Source organism: Onychomys torridus, chromosome 4 (genome assembly GCF_903995425.1).
Source record: "Onychomys torridus chromosome 4, mOncTor1.1, whole genome shotgun sequence".
NCBI lineage: Eukaryota > Metazoa > Chordata > Mammalia > Rodentia > Cricetidae > Onychomys > Onychomys torridus.
Window position 1 is genome coordinate 26,752,898 of NC_050446.1, and position 19,849 is coordinate 26,772,746.

Here is a 19,849-nt window from a genome sequence, read left to right on the forward strand (position 1 = left end):
TAAATTGGGTAATGTTCTTTATGTTTCTATTTTGTGAAATAATTTTAGGAGTATTGGTGTTAACTCTTATTAAAAGTCTGGTAGAATTCTGTACTAAAACCATCTGTCCCTGGGCTTTTTTTTGGTTGGGAGACTTTTAATGACTGCTTCTATTTCCTTAGGGGTTATTAGGTCTATTTAAATTGTTTATCTGATCTTGATTTAACTTTAGTAAGTGGTACCTATCGAGAAAATTATCCATTTCTTTTAGACTTCCCAATTTGGGGGTGGTGGTACAGGTTTTTAAAGTATGTCCTTATGATTCTTTGGATTTCCTCAGTGTCTGTTGTTATGTCCCCCATTTCATTTCTGATTATGTTAATTTGAATATTCGCTCTCCTTTTAGTTAATTTAGATAAGCGTCTGTTTTTCTTACTGATTTTCCCAAAGAACCAACTCTTTGTTTCATTGATTCTTGGTATTGTTTTCTTTGTTTCTATCTTACTGATTTCAGCCCTAAGTTTGAGTATTTCTTGCCGATTATTTCTGATCCTTTGGGTGTGTTTTCTTCTTTTTGTTCTAGGGCTGTCAGGTGTGTGTGCTATTAAAGTTGCTAGTATGAGATCTCTCCAGTTTCTGGGGTTTTTTTTGTTGTTTTTTTGTTGTTTTGTTTTGTTTTGTTTTGTTTTGTTTTTTGTCTTTTTACACACTTACTCCTATGAACTTGCCTCTTAGCACCATTTTCATTGTGCCCCCTAAGTTTGGGTGTATGGTGCAATCATTTTCATTGAATTCTACAAAGTCTTTATTTTCTTTATTTCTCTCTTGACATATTTTTCATTCAGTAGAGTTGCTCAGTTTCCATGAGTTTGTAAACTTCCTATTGTTGATAAGCAATTGTAATCTAGGCTTCTGGGAGTGGGATGATTATAGGCCTGGGTGATGATATCTGGTTTTGTCTCTGTTAGGTAAGTGTTTTGTTCCTTAGTTTCTGCTTCCTCACTGGATTTTGGGAGATTGTTCTGGTTGTGTGTTGCATGATAGGAGATTTTCAGTGGACCTGTTTCCCTGGCATGCTCAGCTGTTGTGTTCCCAGTGTATGTCTGATGGTGTTGGAGACTGGAAGACTGGGATGAGTTGGGGGATGGAAGGTTGGAAGAGAAGATCTTTGTGATCCATTGGGGACAGGGTCACAGAGGAAAGGGAGATCACAGCAGATTTCCAGCTGCAGAGCTGAGGATGAGACTGGATTGATTGAATCTGGGGGAGCAGAAGTAGAAATGTGTATCTGCTGGGCCCCTACTTGTTGCCCTGGCAGGAGCAGCCCTTGAGTTAGCAGGGGGTGCCTCCTGGGGTTGTGGGCTGGGACAAAGTAGAGTCCGGGAGGGAGGTTAGAAGCGGAAGATCAATGGGATGCACAGGAGATGGAAACTGAGTGGGTAGGAAAGGCTGCCATGGGCATTCTGCTGCAGAGCTATGGAGTGGAGAGGAGTGACTGTCTGTGGAATTTATAGTAGGAAGGGGATGAAGGAAGGCTGCAGCAGGTGTTCTGTTGCAGAGCTGAGATGAGACTAAGGGATTAGATTTGGAAGGGAAGAGGGAGTGGTGAAGGTTTTCAGGTGGCTTACCTGTTTCCATGGCCTGCTAGACAGCTGTGTTCCCAGGAAATGCCTGCTGGTGTTGGAGGCTTGGATAATGGGATAAGTAAGTGAAGGAAGGTTTAAGGAGAGGACATTTGTGATGCACTGGGGATAGGATCAGAGAGGAAAGGGAGACTGCATCAAGTTTTCTGCTACAGAGCTGAGGATGACTCTTGGAACATTGGATCTGGAGGAGCAAAAGGCTCAATTTTTTTTTAAGATTTTTATTTTTATGTTTTTGCTTGTATGCATATATCTGCACCACCTGAGTACATGGTGCCCATGGAGGTCAAAAGAAGACATTGTATTCCCTGGAAATGGAGTTATAGATGGTTTTGAGCCACCATGTGGGTGTTGGAGATTGAACACAGGTTATCTGCAAGTGCAGCAAATGCCCTTGACCACTGACCCATCTCAGCCCCAACATCTACCGTATGAAGTCTATTTTCTTTAGTTTGGTTACCAGTTCGTTTGAATATGATATTTTCAAACATCTTTCATTTTGGTTGACCTTTCCCTCTGTCCTGTCATCTCCTCTATCCACTCCCTATCACTTCCCTGCTTAAACTTTTCCATTCTCAGCATTCCCATTTTATTTCTATTTCTTATGTTCTACCATCCCCCTCCCTGATACAAGCCCATCCCAATGGCTTGGCTTCTACAGTAACTCCAAGTTGAACATGCATATTTGGAGAATGGAAAACTAGGATCCAAAAATGAAGAACATATGACATTTGTTTCTCTGGGCCTTACTCAGCATAATTTTTTCAAATTCCATCCATTTACATGCAGATTTCTTAATTGTATTTTTCTTTCCAGCTAAATAAAATTCCATTGTGCATATGTACCATGTTTTCAACATCCATTCATCAGTTGATAAACATCTAGGCTAATTTGTCTTCCAGGTTATTTTGTGAATAGAGCAACAATGAACATGGATGAGAGAGTATCTCTTTAATAGAATGTAGATTCCCTTGAATATACGTGCAGGAGTGGAATGTGTGGGTCAGATGACAGCTCTGTTTCTAGCTGTTTGAATAACCACTGTACTGTTTTCTATAGTGGGAGCACCAGTTTGCACTTTCACCGCATAAGGGTTCTTCTTTCTCTGCATACTTGAGAATATTTGTTGTCATTTCCTGATGATAGCCATTCTCTCTTGAATGAGACCAAAATGCCAAGTGGATTTAATTTGCATTTCCTTTGTCTAATGATGTCAAACACTTGTTAATTTATATATTAGCCATCCATATTTCTTTTGAAAAGTCTCTGTTCAGATATATTAGTTCATTTTGATGAATTGGGTCATTTGTTTTCTGTATGGTTTTGTTTTTCTTCTTTGTATGGCCTATATGTTAATACTCTCTTAGATAAATAGGTACCACCTGCCACTTATGATCATGTATGAACTAGCCTTAAAAGGTTGCTACTCAATAATAATCAAAACATAAAATTCTTATTTATTATGAATAAATCTTTTCACTGATTTCGATGCTATCCCTTTGTTCTTCATATTTCATTGTACTTCTATGTGTATTCTGAACTTTAAAGACATCACCAGAGTGACACAGAAATGTTTCCTTTCCATGAAACATTCATGGAAGGACAATAGAGAGGCACTTGTTAAATAACCAGAGAAATTTCTACAGATAGCATCAGTGCGCAGGAGCTCCCTTCCTAGATTGACACTGTGACTTGGTCTGCATGGTTGTCTTTGCAGGGATAGTGTAAAGATGGCTCTCTGGTTGATTGACTAAAGCTGTCAACTTCATCCTTATTAAAACTTACTCATTTGGAGGCAGCATGGTTTCTGTTTTTTGGTTCAGCATTGTCACATGCACAGGCTTTTGAGAATTTGGTGCATAACTAAAAATTGGCAGTATTTATGCTCCAGGGCTATGAATTTAAAAGATTGCACCTGGGAATGCACTTTGGGAGGCATGCCTTCCTTAATTTATTTTAAATAATGGTGTTTGTGTACTTGATGACAGGTAATAGCTAAGTTGTAGTCTTAGTACTGTGATTCTGTATCCCAAATGTTCCTTGTATGTTCACACTTCCTACTCTGTCTTCCTAACCAGTGCTGGAAATGAATCTTTTCCTAGATAGCCACAGTTGTGGAGCTACATTTTGGCTAGCATTATGACAAAGGCAACCAATGCTCTGTTGGCATAAGAGTCTTCTTAGAAATGAAGCAGAGTCATGTTTGGAGGTAATAAGAAAGATAAATCCAGGCCAACAAAGTCAGCCACTAATCCAAATTTGAAAGATAGTAATAATGAAGAACTAGATCAGCCCAAAGATATGAATATCAAGAAAAATACTAGACTGAGTGAAAAGGTAGGTAAGACTATAAACTTCACTGTAGTGACCTTTTTTCCCCCATAAGCAAGATTGAACCAGACTCAGAAGTTTATCCCTCCTCAGTCTGATAACTAAGATCAGTGTAGATTCCAGTTCCCAAGCTTTAATGCAATTTTCATCTAGACAGCAGCAAATGGAATCTAAAATCTAAGGTGAATCAAATCCATGCTTCTGTGACACATTTTCCTAGAAATTCAAGATTGCCCCAAACTTTTATTCTGTTGATGTATCATGGCTTGATAAGATACTTAATATAGATTTACTTCTTAGTAATTCTGTAGCACTCAAAAATACTTCAATCCCAGTAGACCAGAAGTGGCTGCCAAAGTGCTGATGAGAGCAACATGGATAAGAAGATGATTGGGGGAGGGGCCTGGTTGGCACACTGAAATGCCAGGCTTTATGAAGAGCTTTCTTACCAGTTCTACAACTGGGAAATTATCTTCATCCTTCTTATCACAAATAAATCAACTTTTATACCAAAGTTATTACTTATCACTAATTTCTGTCATCTCAAAAGTACTGAAATAATATTACTCTAAAGTTAGTTGGATTTTTCACTTTAAAGATGTTCTTTTTAAGTATTTACTGTTATCTTCAATGTTTCTATTTAATAATTTTATAATAGATAACAAATGCTTCATATTTATGTATTACTTCACATCTGTGTTTGCCAGAGTTTAACTAGCACTCCTTAGCACTTGTACTATTGTTCATTTACTATTTTTTTCTTTTATGTATTGATTGATTTATTCCATCAACAAATACTAGTTGTGCATTCATATACTAAGCTTGATGCCACTTTCACAATTTAAATAACTTCATTCTTCAAATATCCTACGAGGTTTATTTTTAAATATGAATTTATATAAATACATAATGGTTAAAATATTGATTTTATAATGTTCTACTTAAAACATTATCACATGTGTCAGTAGCATTTTGAGAAAGGCTACTTTGGTGTTTGTAAAGCAGATTTGTGTTCATGTTCATTCAGATCTCTGACTAATCAAGATGTAATCTTTATCTCCACTTTATGGAGGAGAGAACTGAGGCTCAGAGGAGAGGCATTGCTAAGAACATGAGTCACAGGCTGTTCGGGCAGATCCAAACCTTGGTCTTCTAACTTTACACATAGTATTCTTCATCACCCAGAACCCCAAGACATGCTAGCAATAGAATGGGAGGCAAATGTCTCATTTCTGTTATGAAATCCGTGATATGACTGGTACTCCATCATTTGTCCTTAGACCGATCTATGGAGAGAGACATACAAATTTACAGGGTAGCTTGATACCATGTCCATTTAATAAAGTAGTAGTAAATTCACCCTTGGACCGGGATTCTTGAACAGATAGATGTACAGAACTAGGCATGTGTTTCCTTCTGTGGAACAGTTCTTAAATCCTATCAGAAAGTGTGTGGTTGCCCCCATAACATTCATGCCACTATCGTTAGTGGATAGTCTTGTCTCACTGATCATTGTATCTCATAGGATTCATATCTAGGTAAGACTATTGACTATTGATAACTCCCCCCACCTCACCCCCACCAAAGCCTATACAGCATCCTCTGGTACTACATAAACTAGTCAAGAAAGGAAGCTTCCTGTTTAATAACAACTTGATTTCTCCATATCCTGTGACCAAAAAATGCTTTATCTTCACAATAGATTTTTACCATCAAGTTCTTGGTGGGCACCCATAAACCATGCAATATCCTATATTGTTTTTGGAAACTCCAAGATACCACTGACCAGTAACTGGAAAGAAAGAATGCAACACCTGGCAAAGGGCTTTTTGTTTGACCATCTATGGCTTCTGGGAGGAGCATTATCTTGCTTGCAGAATAATCCCAATTAAATGTCTCTCGAATACATGTATATATGAAGCTTAATTTAATACTAGGTTTTTATGTTTTTTCAAACAACTTCAGTGCTGGTTATCTATCTTCTACCTACCCCCGCATGCGCGCGCGCGTGCGCACACACACACACACACACACACACACACACACACACTTGGTTTTACTCTCCCATTCCTCTATTTAAACTTTCATCCCTATTCCTCCCCTTTGATTCTTCATCCTTAAAATCTTTCTTTCACCTTCCACTAATCATCTTAGATTTTCTACTTTCCTAAATTATACTCCAGTTTAAACACACAAATCTAAAGATTCAATGGTAAGATCCACATATGAATGAAAACATGCAAGATTTGTCTTCCTGAGTCTGGGCTTCCTCGGTATATTTTCCAGTTCCTTACATTGACCTGCAAATCTCATGATTTCTTTTTTCTTTACAACTGAATAAAATTCCATTGCATAGAAGTACCACACTTTTATTATCCATTCATCAGATGACGGATATCTACACTGCTTCCATGTCCTAACTATTGTGAGTAGAGCAGCTATAAAAGTGGAGGAACATTAGTTACTGTAGTTGTAGATTCTTTTGAATCTGCATGCCCGCCCAATCATGGTATGTTGATCACTCTAAAGGTGGTGGGACATGGGAGGATGGAGCTGATAAATGAGGGGGATTAAAGTCTTATGCACTAGCCAGCTTTATTCAGAGCACTGGACAATTTATACTCTGAGGGGTAAAAAGCGTCAAGTGAGAAATTGTTCAATCACAAAGGCAAGCCACACGTGACAAAACATGTTTTTCCATAGGGGAATATGAATAACAACAGCTGAAGTCAACTCGATCCTATCTGCTACACTGGAGAGGCATGAAAACACATTCCAAGAACAATTCTGTTTTTGAAGAAACTGAGGTCATGAGATTCTTGTCTGGGTTTCTTGAAGTTTTCTCACAAGCACTTAGAATTCTTCTCTTGGACTGTGTTGAAGTGGTATAGTTGAGGCATAGAGGAAATCTATTTCTAGTTTTGGGGGGTTTTTTGTTTTGTTTTGTTTTGTTTTTGGAAAACTACCACACAGATTTCCACAGTGGCTGTACCAGCTTGTACTCCCAACAAAAATGAATGAAGGTTCCCATTCCCACAACCTTGCTAACATTTGTTGGCTTTATTTTCTTAAACTTAGCCATTCTGACTAGGGTAAGATAAAATCTCAAAGTAGTTTTAATTCACCTTTCCATGGTAGTTAAGGATCATGAACAATTAAAAAAATTCTCTGATCATTTTTATTTCATCTTCAAAGAACTTTGTTCAGTTCCATAGCCCACTTTTTAACTGAGTTGTTTGTTTTTCTGGTATTTTGGTTTTTTTTTTTTTTTTTTTTTTTAGTTCTTTGCACATTCTAGACACTAATCCTCTGTCAGATATATAGCTAGTCAATTATTTTTCCCATTCTGTGGGATGCCTCCTCAGTCTACTATTTTCCTTTATAGGACAGAAGAATTCATGTGATGCCACTTGCTGGTCCTCGTCTTAGTTACTATTACTGTCACTATTAATTACTATTACTGTGATAAAGCACCATGACCAAGGCAACTTATAAAAGAAAGCATTTGATTTGGCTTGTGGTTTCAGGGGCTTAGAGTCCATGATGGCAGAGCAAAAGAACAGCTTAGAGCTCACATCTTGATCCATATCCACAAGGCAGAGAGAGCCCTGGGAGGCGAAAGAGTCTTTTGAAGCCTGCAGTGACACTCCTCATCCAACAAGGGCACACCTCCTAATCCCTCCCAAACAGTTCCACCAACTAGGGAGCAAACTTTCAAATACATTAGCCTATGGGAGCCATACTCATTCAAACCACTGCAGTCCTATTTCCTGAGTGACCAGAGTCCTATTCAGAAAGTCCTTGCCTGAGCCTGTCCTCTTTACTCTTTCTTCTAGAAGTTCTAGAGTTTCAGTTCTAACATTGAACTTTTTGGTGCATTTGTAGTTGATTTGTGTGCAGGTTGAGAGAGAAGGATAAAGTTTCAATTTTGTACTTGTAGGTATCCAGTTTCCCCAACACCATTTGTTAAAGATGCTGTCTTTTCCCCAATGTGTGTTTTTGTCATCTTTGACAATATTCAGGTGGCTTGGACTTATATCTTTTTATCCTCTAATTGAGTCCCTTGATAGTGTGTCAGGTTTCACACCAGTGTCGATATGTTTTGGTTAATGTGGATTTCAGCAATGAGAACATCTTCAGCAGAGATTTGTTTGGTTTGTGTTTTAGTTCAGGAGTATATGTGGCTATCCAGGATCCTTTGTTCCATGTGAATGTTAAGATTATTTTTCAATTTCTGTACAGAATTGCCTTGGAAATGTGATGGGAATGGCTTTTTATCATTGTTAGACAAGTAGGAAGGGTGGTGCAGTGGTGGACCTTACTAGTGGCAGCATTATTACTAGAATGAGACTCTGAGATTATGACCAAAGGTAAGATGATAAAGTATTCTACCAGTTTCTCACCAAGCTAGGAATAACCTGACTTGTAAGTATACTAGAATCTATTATAGATAAAGTATTCAGTATCTTCAAATAACCTGCTTCCCCAGTTAAGTTTTATAAAAATATTTGTGTGTTTAATATTTTTAATGTTATATTTATATGCTTGATTTCCCTGTTTTTTATTTATATGTTAACTAATTTATAAGGAAGTCTTAATTAAATCATTAAGCATGATTTTCATTTGATGAGAATCTGAATATATTTTGTTCCTCTCTGATACCATCTGTAGGAGTACTTTTAAAGAGTTTTTAATATTTTGTAAATAACCAATTTTTCCCTCAGAAACAATATACAGTGTGTGTATATATATATATATGATATATTATCATATATATGATATATATCATACACATATTAAATAAACATTTCCTGGGGATATATATGTATGTATGAATATAAACATAAATATATATATGGTTTTATCACAGAAATGCAGTGGTGTGCCTTCCTTTGGTTTAGTTTCAGAAACTACTCTCATTACTCCAGGCCACTGAACCATCTATGAATAATGTAGCTCAGTGTGACTGCTTCAGAAGCAGATTGAAATGAAGAGACTATGATAGGTAATAAACTCGGAAAATTAAAGACCACTGGAAAATTATCCAGGCATTTAAAAATTGATCATAGCACAACAGATAAAGATGCTTGCTTCCAAGCCCAAGGACCTGAGTTCAATCCCTGGGACCCACATAGTGGAAGACGAGGACTGACTAATGCAAGTTGTCCTCAGACCTACACGCATGAGCCGTATCACCAACACATGCATGCACACACACGAACAGATTAATAAAATATTTAATCACAGATAAATTTGGACATGTTACTAAATGTCAGTAACATGTTTATTTTAAATAGCCTACTAGCCTAACTTTTATGATGTATATTATATTTACATGTGTGTATATATTTATATATATATATATATGTATATTTTTAATATGGCTTTCTTAGCTGTAAAATGATTTTATATTTTATTCATGCTGGACTTAATTTGGTAGAAAGAGGTTGAATATTTTGAAATCAGAACAGTTCAATTCTGGCCATATTATTTACACTCATTACTCTCATAATGTAAAATAAAATTAGTATGTAAGATTATCAGATTAAATGATAAAGTAGTTCTTTTTACACAAAACAGCACAATTTTTTTGCTGCTCCTATTCTTCACTTAGTTGAAATTATAAATTGAAAATTTAAAAATATTCTGACCCATCAAATTTTTGTTCGTTTGTTTTGTTTTGTTTGTGGGGTTGTGTTTCGAGACAGGGTTTTCTCTGTGTAGCCCTGACTGTCCTGGAACTCCCTATGTCTACCAGGCTGGCCTTGAACTCAGAGATCTGCCTGCCTCTGCCTCCCAGGTGATAGGATTAAAGGCAACCTAACAAGTTTTTAAAATTAAGGCCAGCAGGCTAATTGTTGCATCTTTTGTTTCAATGTGAACCTAAATTCTGTGCTTCATCACAATTTTGAGGTCTGTCGTTGCCACGGGAGACCTGGGTTAGACAGAGCTTTCTGTGCAGGGAGGCTTCCCTCCTATAGGCAGGAAGTTCACTTAAAAATAAGTGAAGTTAAGCATGAGTTATACAATGAGACAATTGTAGAGAAAAATACAATCTCAAAAAACAAGAAAGGTGTAACTGAATTATAGTTCTGTAAATGTAGTATGTATAATATCTTGTGTGTTCCTTTCATGAATGTGCACACAAAATAAAACTTTACCAAGGAATGTGATACTGTACATAAAAGCCTCTGTATTTTAGAGATGTGGATGGATACATTCAGCTTACTTGGGCTTATTTGGACAGTATGACACATCTCCTTATGAAGTGTGGCAGGCACAAAGATGTCGTTTGTTCTGGCACATATTCTATCAGATATTTCTAGCAAACTTGGTTTCTTTGAGACAAAATACGAAGCTACACAAATGAATACCGTTGTGTCACTTGACTGAACAGATAGAAATGTCTGTTCTCAGAAATGAAAGTGGAAACACTTTGTTATTCTTAGTGTGTGCTAGTCTGAGGAGGAGGTCACAGAGAAATTATTTATAAATGACATTCATGTGTATCATTAAAATTTAAAGACAAAAGCTAATTTCTTTGCTGATAAGTATTTCCTATCCATGAAGCTTTTCCCAAACTCTGAAATTTTTATATAAAAGTGGCTTACTAGTGAGGAGCATACTGATAAGGGATAGCTTTTTTTTTTTAAGATCATCAAAAATAGCAAAATATTTCCAAAGGCATTTTGATGCATACACATTCCCCTCATTTTTTTTTTTTTTTTTTTTTTGCTTTTCTTGAGGGAGGGGCAGTAGGTATGCACACACCCCATGCATGCAAATACCCAGTCCCACTGAGTGGCCAAGTTCTGTGGAGTAAGCCGACTTCACAGATTTGCAGTGATGGCAGGGCAGGAGAGAGAGGCCTGCAAAGTATGGGCCTCCTTCCTACAGCAGGCTCCTACCCTTCTCATTTTCTGGCCTCTTGGGTGCCTAATGCACTCTACATAATAATTGCTTTTCACTAGGCTGTGTACATCCTTCCATCCTACTGATCACAGAAAACAGAGCTGCAAGATATGTATTAATGACCTTTTATCGACAGGGAAAATGAGGCCTAGAAAATGTAAGTGTCTGGGACTGGAGAGTTAACTCAGCAGTTCAGAGCATTGTCCTTGCAGAGGACCCAAGTTCAGTTCCCAGCACCCTCTTGGTGGCTCATAACCATCTGTAACTCCAGTTCAGGAAGATCTGATGCCCACAAACACCAGTATTGCACAAGGTGCACATACACACATTCAGGGAGAACATTCATACAAATGAAATAAGAAAAAAAAGATCTAAAACCTTTTAAATAAAGAATATTTAAATGTTTAATTCCTGTTTTAAAAAAATGAGATAAGATTCCAGCCTGTCTAAAGCTCCTCTTCCCTGACCACCAACCACACTTACCTTTGAGAGCATAAGGCTGTGGAGAAAGTGGGCCAGGACTTGTGAGCTATATGATTGTGTGTGTGGAAAGTTATTTAAATTCCAGGCTTTTTATTTTCAAAACACTGGCAATGTCAAAGCCAAACTGCCTTTCATTTCCACTGATGCTTCAACTTAAAAGTCCCAGAATCTGCCTGGAATCGAGCAAGGACAGGACATTTGATGGCTGGGGTGAGAGGAGCTCCTTTCCCAGTGCCACACTCACTATCCAGCAAGAAAGTAAAATGAAAAGCATGTTCAACAATTACAGGTCTGGGTAATGTGGTTTGGTCTTCATACCTTCACTTAGGTGGAGCCCGAGAAGTTGAAGACCCTAACAGAAGGTTTAGAAGCCTACAGCCGAGTCCGGAGAAGGAACAGAAAGTAAGCACTTTGATTTTCAATTTGTCTTTCCTTCAGGGACTGTGACATCTCACTGATTGGTTTCATGTTGTGACCCAGGTACTATTCTTTGATATTTCTCATCAGAGGGCCATAATGGACACCTCAAACAATCTATTACAAAAAGACGTTTTCTATGTAATTTATTTGTGTTGGCATGTGGGATTTGCTTCTTCACCCATTCTTTCCTTCCTCCATCCTCACCTCCTAACTTACAGGAAAAAAAAGTGTGATTAGTACATCTTTAATGACAATTAAATATGCTCTCCAAGTTTAGTGAGTCTGTTGTTTGCCGTTCAAGTACTGGAGAGGGAGCAAGCACCCTGTCATATACATGTACAATTGTTGGCAGGTCCCCACCGGTCAAAGCCATGCTAGTGGCTGTGCTGTTTGTCTCCCCAGAGTTAGGGACTTGAGTATAAATTCTCCTAGAATTCTAATACGAAGTTGAACTTTGAACCACCATGATTCAAGTCTTCCTGGATTGCTTTGATGAATAAAATATACAGATTAAGCAGGTAATATTGCAAAGCATTTTTATAAGGTACTTTATGAATTGTAATCATTGTTTCACATTAAGGTAGAGAAACAAATGTAGTTCTGAATGTGGATACAGAGGATTATTTTCAACCATGTTATTGACATACCTCCTCAGTTCCCCATTTTCCAACAACCAAATATTAGATACCAGGGCTGGCAAGATCGCTGACTCAGCAAAGATATTTGCCCCTGAGCCTGATGGTCCCTGGAAACCCTAGACTGACAAAGTGGAGGAAACCAGCTTCTCTAAATTTTACTCTGATCTCCACATGTGCACATTGTAGTGGGTGCACTGCGCACATGAGCACACACACTAAGTAAATGTAAAAAGTAAATTGTAAAGTGATCCTTACATACACCCTGAAGACATAGGCTTAGTCTTTGCTGGTTTTGACTTGACATTTTATCAGAGTTTTTTATATTTATTTTATGTGGTGCTGGGGGTAGAGCTCAGAGTGTTGTAAATACACAAGCACTCTACCACTTACTAGCCCCACTCACCATCCTTTTAAAAGTACCAGTTTCACTTAGGTTGTTAGCTGTAGATCTTCCATAAAAGATCCAGTTTCTCTCCTCTGAAGTGGCACTTCCCCTGCAGAGGTTGGATGTAGGACAAGAACAGTAAAATTAATGCAAGCAAAAGGAGGGATATTGTGAAATACCAATGTCACACATTTATAGTGAGTCGTTGGATGCTCAGTGGTGCCTATGCTTTTGTTTAAAAGACCCCAGATGTTTCTGTCTGGGAAGCAGACTATGTACTTGGGTTATCTGCAAGAAGCAGTTGGTGAAACAGAAGTGAGTAACTTTCTTCAGATACTTACAAACTCTGCTCAAGATAAACTGGATTTCTCCCCATTCCCTACATTTCACTTAGACCACTTCTGAAAGGCAATGCATAACACACAATTTTAAAATTATTTCTTTAGAGCCAGTTTACTGTTTGTGATCAATTAATATGGAACTGTCTAAAGCAGTGCTCTTAATCATAAGTAATCATACAGTTTAGCACACAGGTTAGAGAGAAAGAAGAAAACACAAAGCAGAAGTAGTAAGATGCAGCCATATTTATCATATTGATCTCTCAACCACACTGGCTGGCCTTTTGTACACCAGTGCAAGGTTTTGCATTACACACAACCATTGTTTTCTTTTGTGTTATTCTCCCAGTCACAAGATAAGCCACAATTACTGAGCCCATTTGCCAATGAGGACACTCAGACCCAAATATCTTGAATAATTAGTTGAAAGTTACATAACTAATAAGGGATATTGAACCAAATCACTTATTTATTCATTTGTTCCCAATTTTATTTATTCCTAATTTAGGAAAAAACTGTGCCAGGCACAGTGCTATATTCCTTAGCGACAGATTCAGAAATACACAAAGCATGAAAATAGCGAGGAAAGCATTATAATATGTAAGTATATATGAGAAACACAGAGAAGGAACAGTGAACTCAACAAAGACTGGTTCCTAGAGCTGGGCATCTTGGCACATCCCTTTAATACCAGTACTCAGGAGGCAGAGGCAGGTGGATCTCTTGAGTTCAAGGCCAGCCTGCTCTACATGGTGGGTTCCAGGACAGGCCATGTAAAGAAACCCTGACTGAAAAAGACAGAGACAGAGACAGAGAGAAGAAGAAGGAGGAGGAGGAGGAGGAGGAGGAGAAGTAAGGGAGGGAGGGAGGGAGGGAGGGAGGGAGGGAGGGAGAGAGGGAGAAAGAAAGAAGAAAGAAAGAAAACAAAACAAAACAGAAAGAATGGTTCCTAGAGATGACAACTAAGCCATAGCTGACTCATTACCAAAATGGGCTCAGGTAGGACAGTATTTAGATAATGTTGGTACTAAATTGGGGGAAAGCATCAGCTAGACCATTTTAAGTGTATTGGCAGAAGTATAAGCCGGAGCCAATATACTGGCTCTTTGCTTTACTTGAAGTACCCAAAGTGGGCCAGGTGGTCAGATTTTCACCTTGATAGGAATGTAGAAGAGGAGAAATCTTAAGAAAACGTGGTAGAAGATCATCTAGGAGTTCATGCCAGTAGCCAAGGAAGGACCCAAGCAGTAATAAAGATGGAAGAGAAGAAATGTGCTCAGGAAATATTTAGGAGGTAAAATTAACAAAATGTGGTGATAATCGAAATAGGAAAGAAAGCAACCGAGGACTTGGGCTTGCATGATTAGGAAGGGAATAGAAGCAGTAACTAAAATAGAAATATGGAGGGATCTGTTGTGGAGAGAGCTGACAGGTAAGTCTGAGACTGGGAAACTGGCATTTGATGTGTACAAAGGTTACAGTCATATAGAGGTGCTCTGCCAACTTGGAGATTAGTGCACTAAGGACTGAATGCTGGAAAATTAGACATTTAACAGAAAGAAGGTGGGACAATGACTAGTAAAGAGGAGAAGAACCAGGGGGAGAGAGGAAGGCTTTAGAAGACAAAGACTGAAGCTGGGCATGGTGGCTTTGGCCTGTAATCACAGCCCTCTGGGGTGGTTGAGGCAGGAGGATCACCATGAGTTCAAGTCTCGCATAAGCCAGAGAGTGAGAACCTGTCTCAAAAAGAGAAAGCAAACAAAGATTGAATCCATCAACAGCGATCCAGTAAGTCAAGAAGTGAGACATCTCCATTGTGTTGGGCAGTTTGGTGGCCATGTGACCACAGCAAGACCAGTTTCCAGTCCTTTGGTGATATACAGTGTAATGATACAGTGTGGGATGCAGTGGTGTGGCATGGTAGAGAGTCACTCATACCATGCAGACACAGTGTCCATGTGGAGAGTTTATCATGATAGACAGATAGAGAGAGAGGGAGAGAGGGAGAGGGAAGAAGAGAGAGGGAGGGAAAGGAAGGCAAAGAGGAAAAGCAGAGATCTGCCCACTTCATGACGAGAAAGGGAGGAAGGGACGAGGAATAAGAATGGAGGGGCTTTTCCCTAAAGGAGGCTTCACATCCTGACACAGGCTGGGTCCCCAAGGGGTGGGCCAGAATTCCAACACAAAGCGATCATGGGTTGTGGAATAAAATAAGGAAGCAGAGAGGGGGAGATCACAGATGTTCACTGTCTTCTGTACTCTTCCTGTGAAGTTTTCCTAGAAAACTACAGTAAAGGTGGGATGTTTTATTTTTAGATTTTTTGTTTGTTGTTTTTTATTTTTGTCGTTGTTTGGTGTGTGTGTGTGTGTGTGTGTGTGTGTGTGTGTTGCCTGGACTGTATGTATACCATGTGTGTGCCTGGTGCCTGTGATGGTCTTAAAGAGTCAGATCCTGTAGAACTGGAGTTACCTGTGGTTCGCAGCAGCAGGAAACTGAACACAGGTCCTGTGCAAGAGCAGTGGTACTCTGAGCAGCTGCATTATCTCACCAGAGCTGCAATAGAAGTTTTTTGTTTTTTATTTTTTTGTTTTGTTTTGTTTTTAGTTACTTTCTCATTGTGAGAAAAATACCTGACAAAAGCCATTCACAGGAGAAAGGGTTTATTTTGGTTGACCGTTCCACAGGGACACAGTCCATTCTGGTAGGGAACCCTTGACCGCAGGCTGGTAAGGCATGGTGGTAAGAACTGAAAGCTGGCTGGTCACATTGCATCATCACTCAGGAAGTGGAGAGTCAACAGGGAGTGGAGCAAGGTTTAAAACCTCAAGGCCTATCTCCCAGGAGTCCACTTACTTCCTAAAGGTTTAACTGGACCAAGTGTTCTCATATGTACAACAGTTTACACTCAAACCACAGCGATGACAGAGATTTAAGTATTGTTGTAGACTAAGAAGAAGAAATGTCTGAAAAGCAAAAGTGTCCAGAGATTTAAAAGGTTGATTCTTGACCTGGCTTCATGTCCCGTTTTCTGCTGCTTCATAGCTCTATGCCTGTGAGTATGTTGCTTAATCTCCATGAGTCTACATTCAGCATATAAAATGTGCATATTAATTCCTACTTTAGGATTATTATAACATAGATAATAATATAGAGAGCCTCACACATAGTACGTGGCATATATGGTTGAAAGTAAAAGAAATAAATTATCCAATATGTTTGCCAGTTGAAACATGAAGTAAATGTTTAGAATTTTATGTAATCATTTTAATTGTAAATATCTTAAACTACCATATCATAAATGAATATCTTTGAATTGACATAATAATCACATTCTTACCATAAGAAGAAGTAACATTTTAACAATTTAGGTTAATCTTTTGCTTAAAGAAGTGGTTCTACAAAAGAAAAATTCCAAAGCTTTTTGATACATTATTATTATTATTTTCAATTACAAGGTGATCCAGCTTTCTATGTGTACAAATTCTTCTAGTTACTTGATATCTTATAAAGCTGGAAAGTAGTAAATGATAAAAATAAGCCAAATATATTTTCACTTTAAAACTGAGAAATGCCACCACATACCTGCGTTATGGAACATGGAGAAATCAAGCTGGTACCAATTTGGAAGTTTCATCCCTACTGAAGAGCTTTCATAGTGCTAGATAGAGATACTTTGTAGGCTACCAGGAGGAAAAATTATCCACTTTCTTATCCAGCTGTGAACCAAGCAAGCTACAAGAATGAGCATCCTGGCAATACAAACTCACTAGTGCAATAGTGGCATGGGTATTAGGGAGCAACCAACAACTTATTTACATACTAGATTTAAGACCTTATCCACAAGATATAATGCATGCCTGGTACCACTAACTTGGTAAAAAACAAAACAAACAAAAAAAAAACAACAACAACAACAAAAAAAAAACCTCATTGCTGGCAAGGTCACAGGCCCTAGGGGAGAAGCTACTACTATTATTCTTCCAATAATATTATGGATATAGTAGCAAACTGTTCCTAAGCTGTTTATATCCATAAATTAATACATCTCTCAACCCTCATCAGAGAAACTTCTTTTTAGTAGATGGTGATTAGTGTAGAGACCCACAACTGGTCAACATGTAAAGAATAAGAAACTGTGAAATGTTAAGTTCTAAATAAGATAGTTGTATCACACCTTTCCTCCCAAGGTTCAAGGTTCATCTCAGAAGGGGGAGCAACAGGAAGATTTTAAGAGCCAGAGGTAGTGCACATCTGCAGTAAAGAGTATTTGCCAGACATGACTACACGCAAAACACACAGCGCTGTGACTGATGTACAGAAGCAGGCTAGCCAAAATTCCAGCATGGACAGGGCAGGGACTCTACCCCTAACTGAGGAGCAACTGAGGGCTGTGGAGAAGGAGAGTCACTTTTCTTCAGGGCTATAGCCGCTGAGAGCCTATCATACTTTAGTCAATGGTCTTATACCCATGGACATACAGGTAGCACCAAGTGGACTCAGTGGGTTTTAAAGAAGAGGTGGACAGGAAGGAGGAGGAGAAGAAGAAGGAGAAGGAAGGGGAGGAGGAGGAGGGGGAGGAGGAGGGGGAAGGGGAGCACATGAAGTTGGGAGGGAAAGTGGTAGCAGGAGGAGGAGAAATATCAGGGTTGTAGATTTGATGAAAATGAATCATATACATATATGAAACTCCTAAACAATAAAAAAGAGTAAATTCGGGGTTAGGGACTTAGCTCAGTGGTAGAGCACTTGCCTGGCAAGCGCAAGGCTCCAGGTTTGATCCTCAGCTCCAAAAAAAAAAAAAGAAAGGAAAAAAAAGTAAATTCAACTTAGCGTTTTTAATTGTCTTAAATTCTCATCTGCTTTATGATTAGATTTTTAGAGTACAGAGTTCTTGACTTTCTGTTTTTATGCAAATTTGTTATGTTCTACCTGAAATGAGTCCCAGACATTCTAAAGTGAATCTTATAAAGTCATACATAATTTCTCAGTTCACACTTACATCTTATATCATTCACAGATTTTACCTGGCCTTTTTATTGTCTTTTTAACTAGTAAAGATAAAGATAATATGACAATATAGTCAAAGGAGATGAGAAGTGGCAATTATCTCCATTAATGACTATAAATGTGATTATATGAATGTCTGTTGCTTAATCAGTTAGGGTTTAGAGTGTCCATTAGTAAAAATGTTTATTATTAAATGTCAGCAGGAAATAGAAAATACTAGCGGAGACTCCACAGGAAGGCTCTCGGGACTGGAAAACCCAAATTTGATTAATTGTCCCCTTTAAGAACTCAGGGAGTCTTCTCTTCCTCTGTTAAGCTCATTCGTCCCCAGCACAAACTGTGAAAATTGGTCTGTAGATGTGATAGCTAGAAAAATCTGTCTTTACCTCTTGATTCTCATGATGACTTCAAATAATCCCATGCTCCACATCTGTATGTTTATTCTCTTTCCAAAAATAGTCATTTCTTCATCTAGATTCTGTTTCAGTTTAATATAAACAAAACATTGTGCTATTTAGTCTAAATTAGCATTTAATATTTTATTTATTTGGCAGGGGAGGGGCGTATGCATGTGCCTTGGCAAATGTGTAGCTGTCAGAAGACCGCTTGTGTGAGTTGTCTCTTCTTCTGCCACATGCATTTTGGGGTCAGACTCAGGTCATCGGGCTTTGCTGACAAGTGCCTTTACCCACTGAACCGTTTCATAGTGCATGTATTTTTACAAATATTTAATGATTGAGTGAATGAAGAGTTCCTAATGCTTTAACTTTGTATTCAATAAGTATTTCTGTGCTTTCATTATAAAATTACTGTGTTCTTCATTGGAAAAAATCATGATTCTTACTTTAAAAGTTATTTATAGTTAAATATACATTTTCTTAATTACATAATTATAATTGATTTCACTCTTTTCACCTAAAGAAATCACAAAGTATTCCACACACACAGTTATCACAACACCTACTTCATGAGAGTGCTGTTAAGATTAGATGAGACAATACATAAAGATCTGACACAGTCCTTTGCAAATAGAAGCCTTTCAATATATAGACAATCCTTTGGCTATTAAGATTCAGGGCAGGCTGGGAGGCTGCCCGGTTACTGAGTGTGCTTTCTGAGTTCAATCCTAAGGTCCACATACGTGGTTGGAGAGAGAGCCAACTCCCACAGCCTGTTCTCTGACCTCAACACCATGGCTTGTGCACTTTCAGACTTTAATTAATTAATTGATTGATTAATTTAAAAAAAGATTCAAGGGAAGAGAGCATAGTTCCCTGATGGATTTTTCTATTGAAATATTTTTTCTTCTTTTTAGCTATTTGAAACTTTTTAGGTATAGTCCATTTTAACTCCATAAGATGTTGTGATCAAAATACATAAGAACTGAATATCCTTGAAACTTAAATGCATATGGGGGCAAGAGAGATGGCTGAGTGGTTAAAAGCACTGGCTGCTCTTCCAGAGGCCTGAGGTTCAATTCCTAGCACCCACACAGTAGCTAACAGCCATCTATAAATCTAGTCCCAGGGGATTCAATGCCTTTTGGTATCTGTGGACACCTGGCATGCACATGGCATACAAATTTACTTGCAAGCAAAACACTCATACACATAAGTAATTTTTTTTAATTTTTGAAAAAATGTAAGTGCCTGTTTCTCAATCCAAAAGATAAAATAAAGATATACCTATTAAATGCACTGCAGCAAGTGTGA

General features: G+C 38.2%; 1 protein-coding gene across 6 annotated transcripts in view; it reads left to right on the top strand.

Moving 5' to 3' along the window:
* Mbd5 (methyl-CpG binding domain protein 5) overlaps window positions 1-19,849 on the top strand; it is a 148,296-nt gene that overhangs the window by 121,188 nt on the left and 7,259 nt on the right. For all 6 annotated transcript variants that reach the window (XM_036183292.1, XM_036183291.1, XM_036183297.1 and 3 more), the window contains one exon: window positions 11,677-11,750. In XM_036183292.1, coding sequence (XP_036039185.1) covers window positions 11,677-11,750 — 74 coding nt within the window. The remainder of the gene's footprint in view (window positions 1-11,676; window positions 11,751-19,849) is intronic.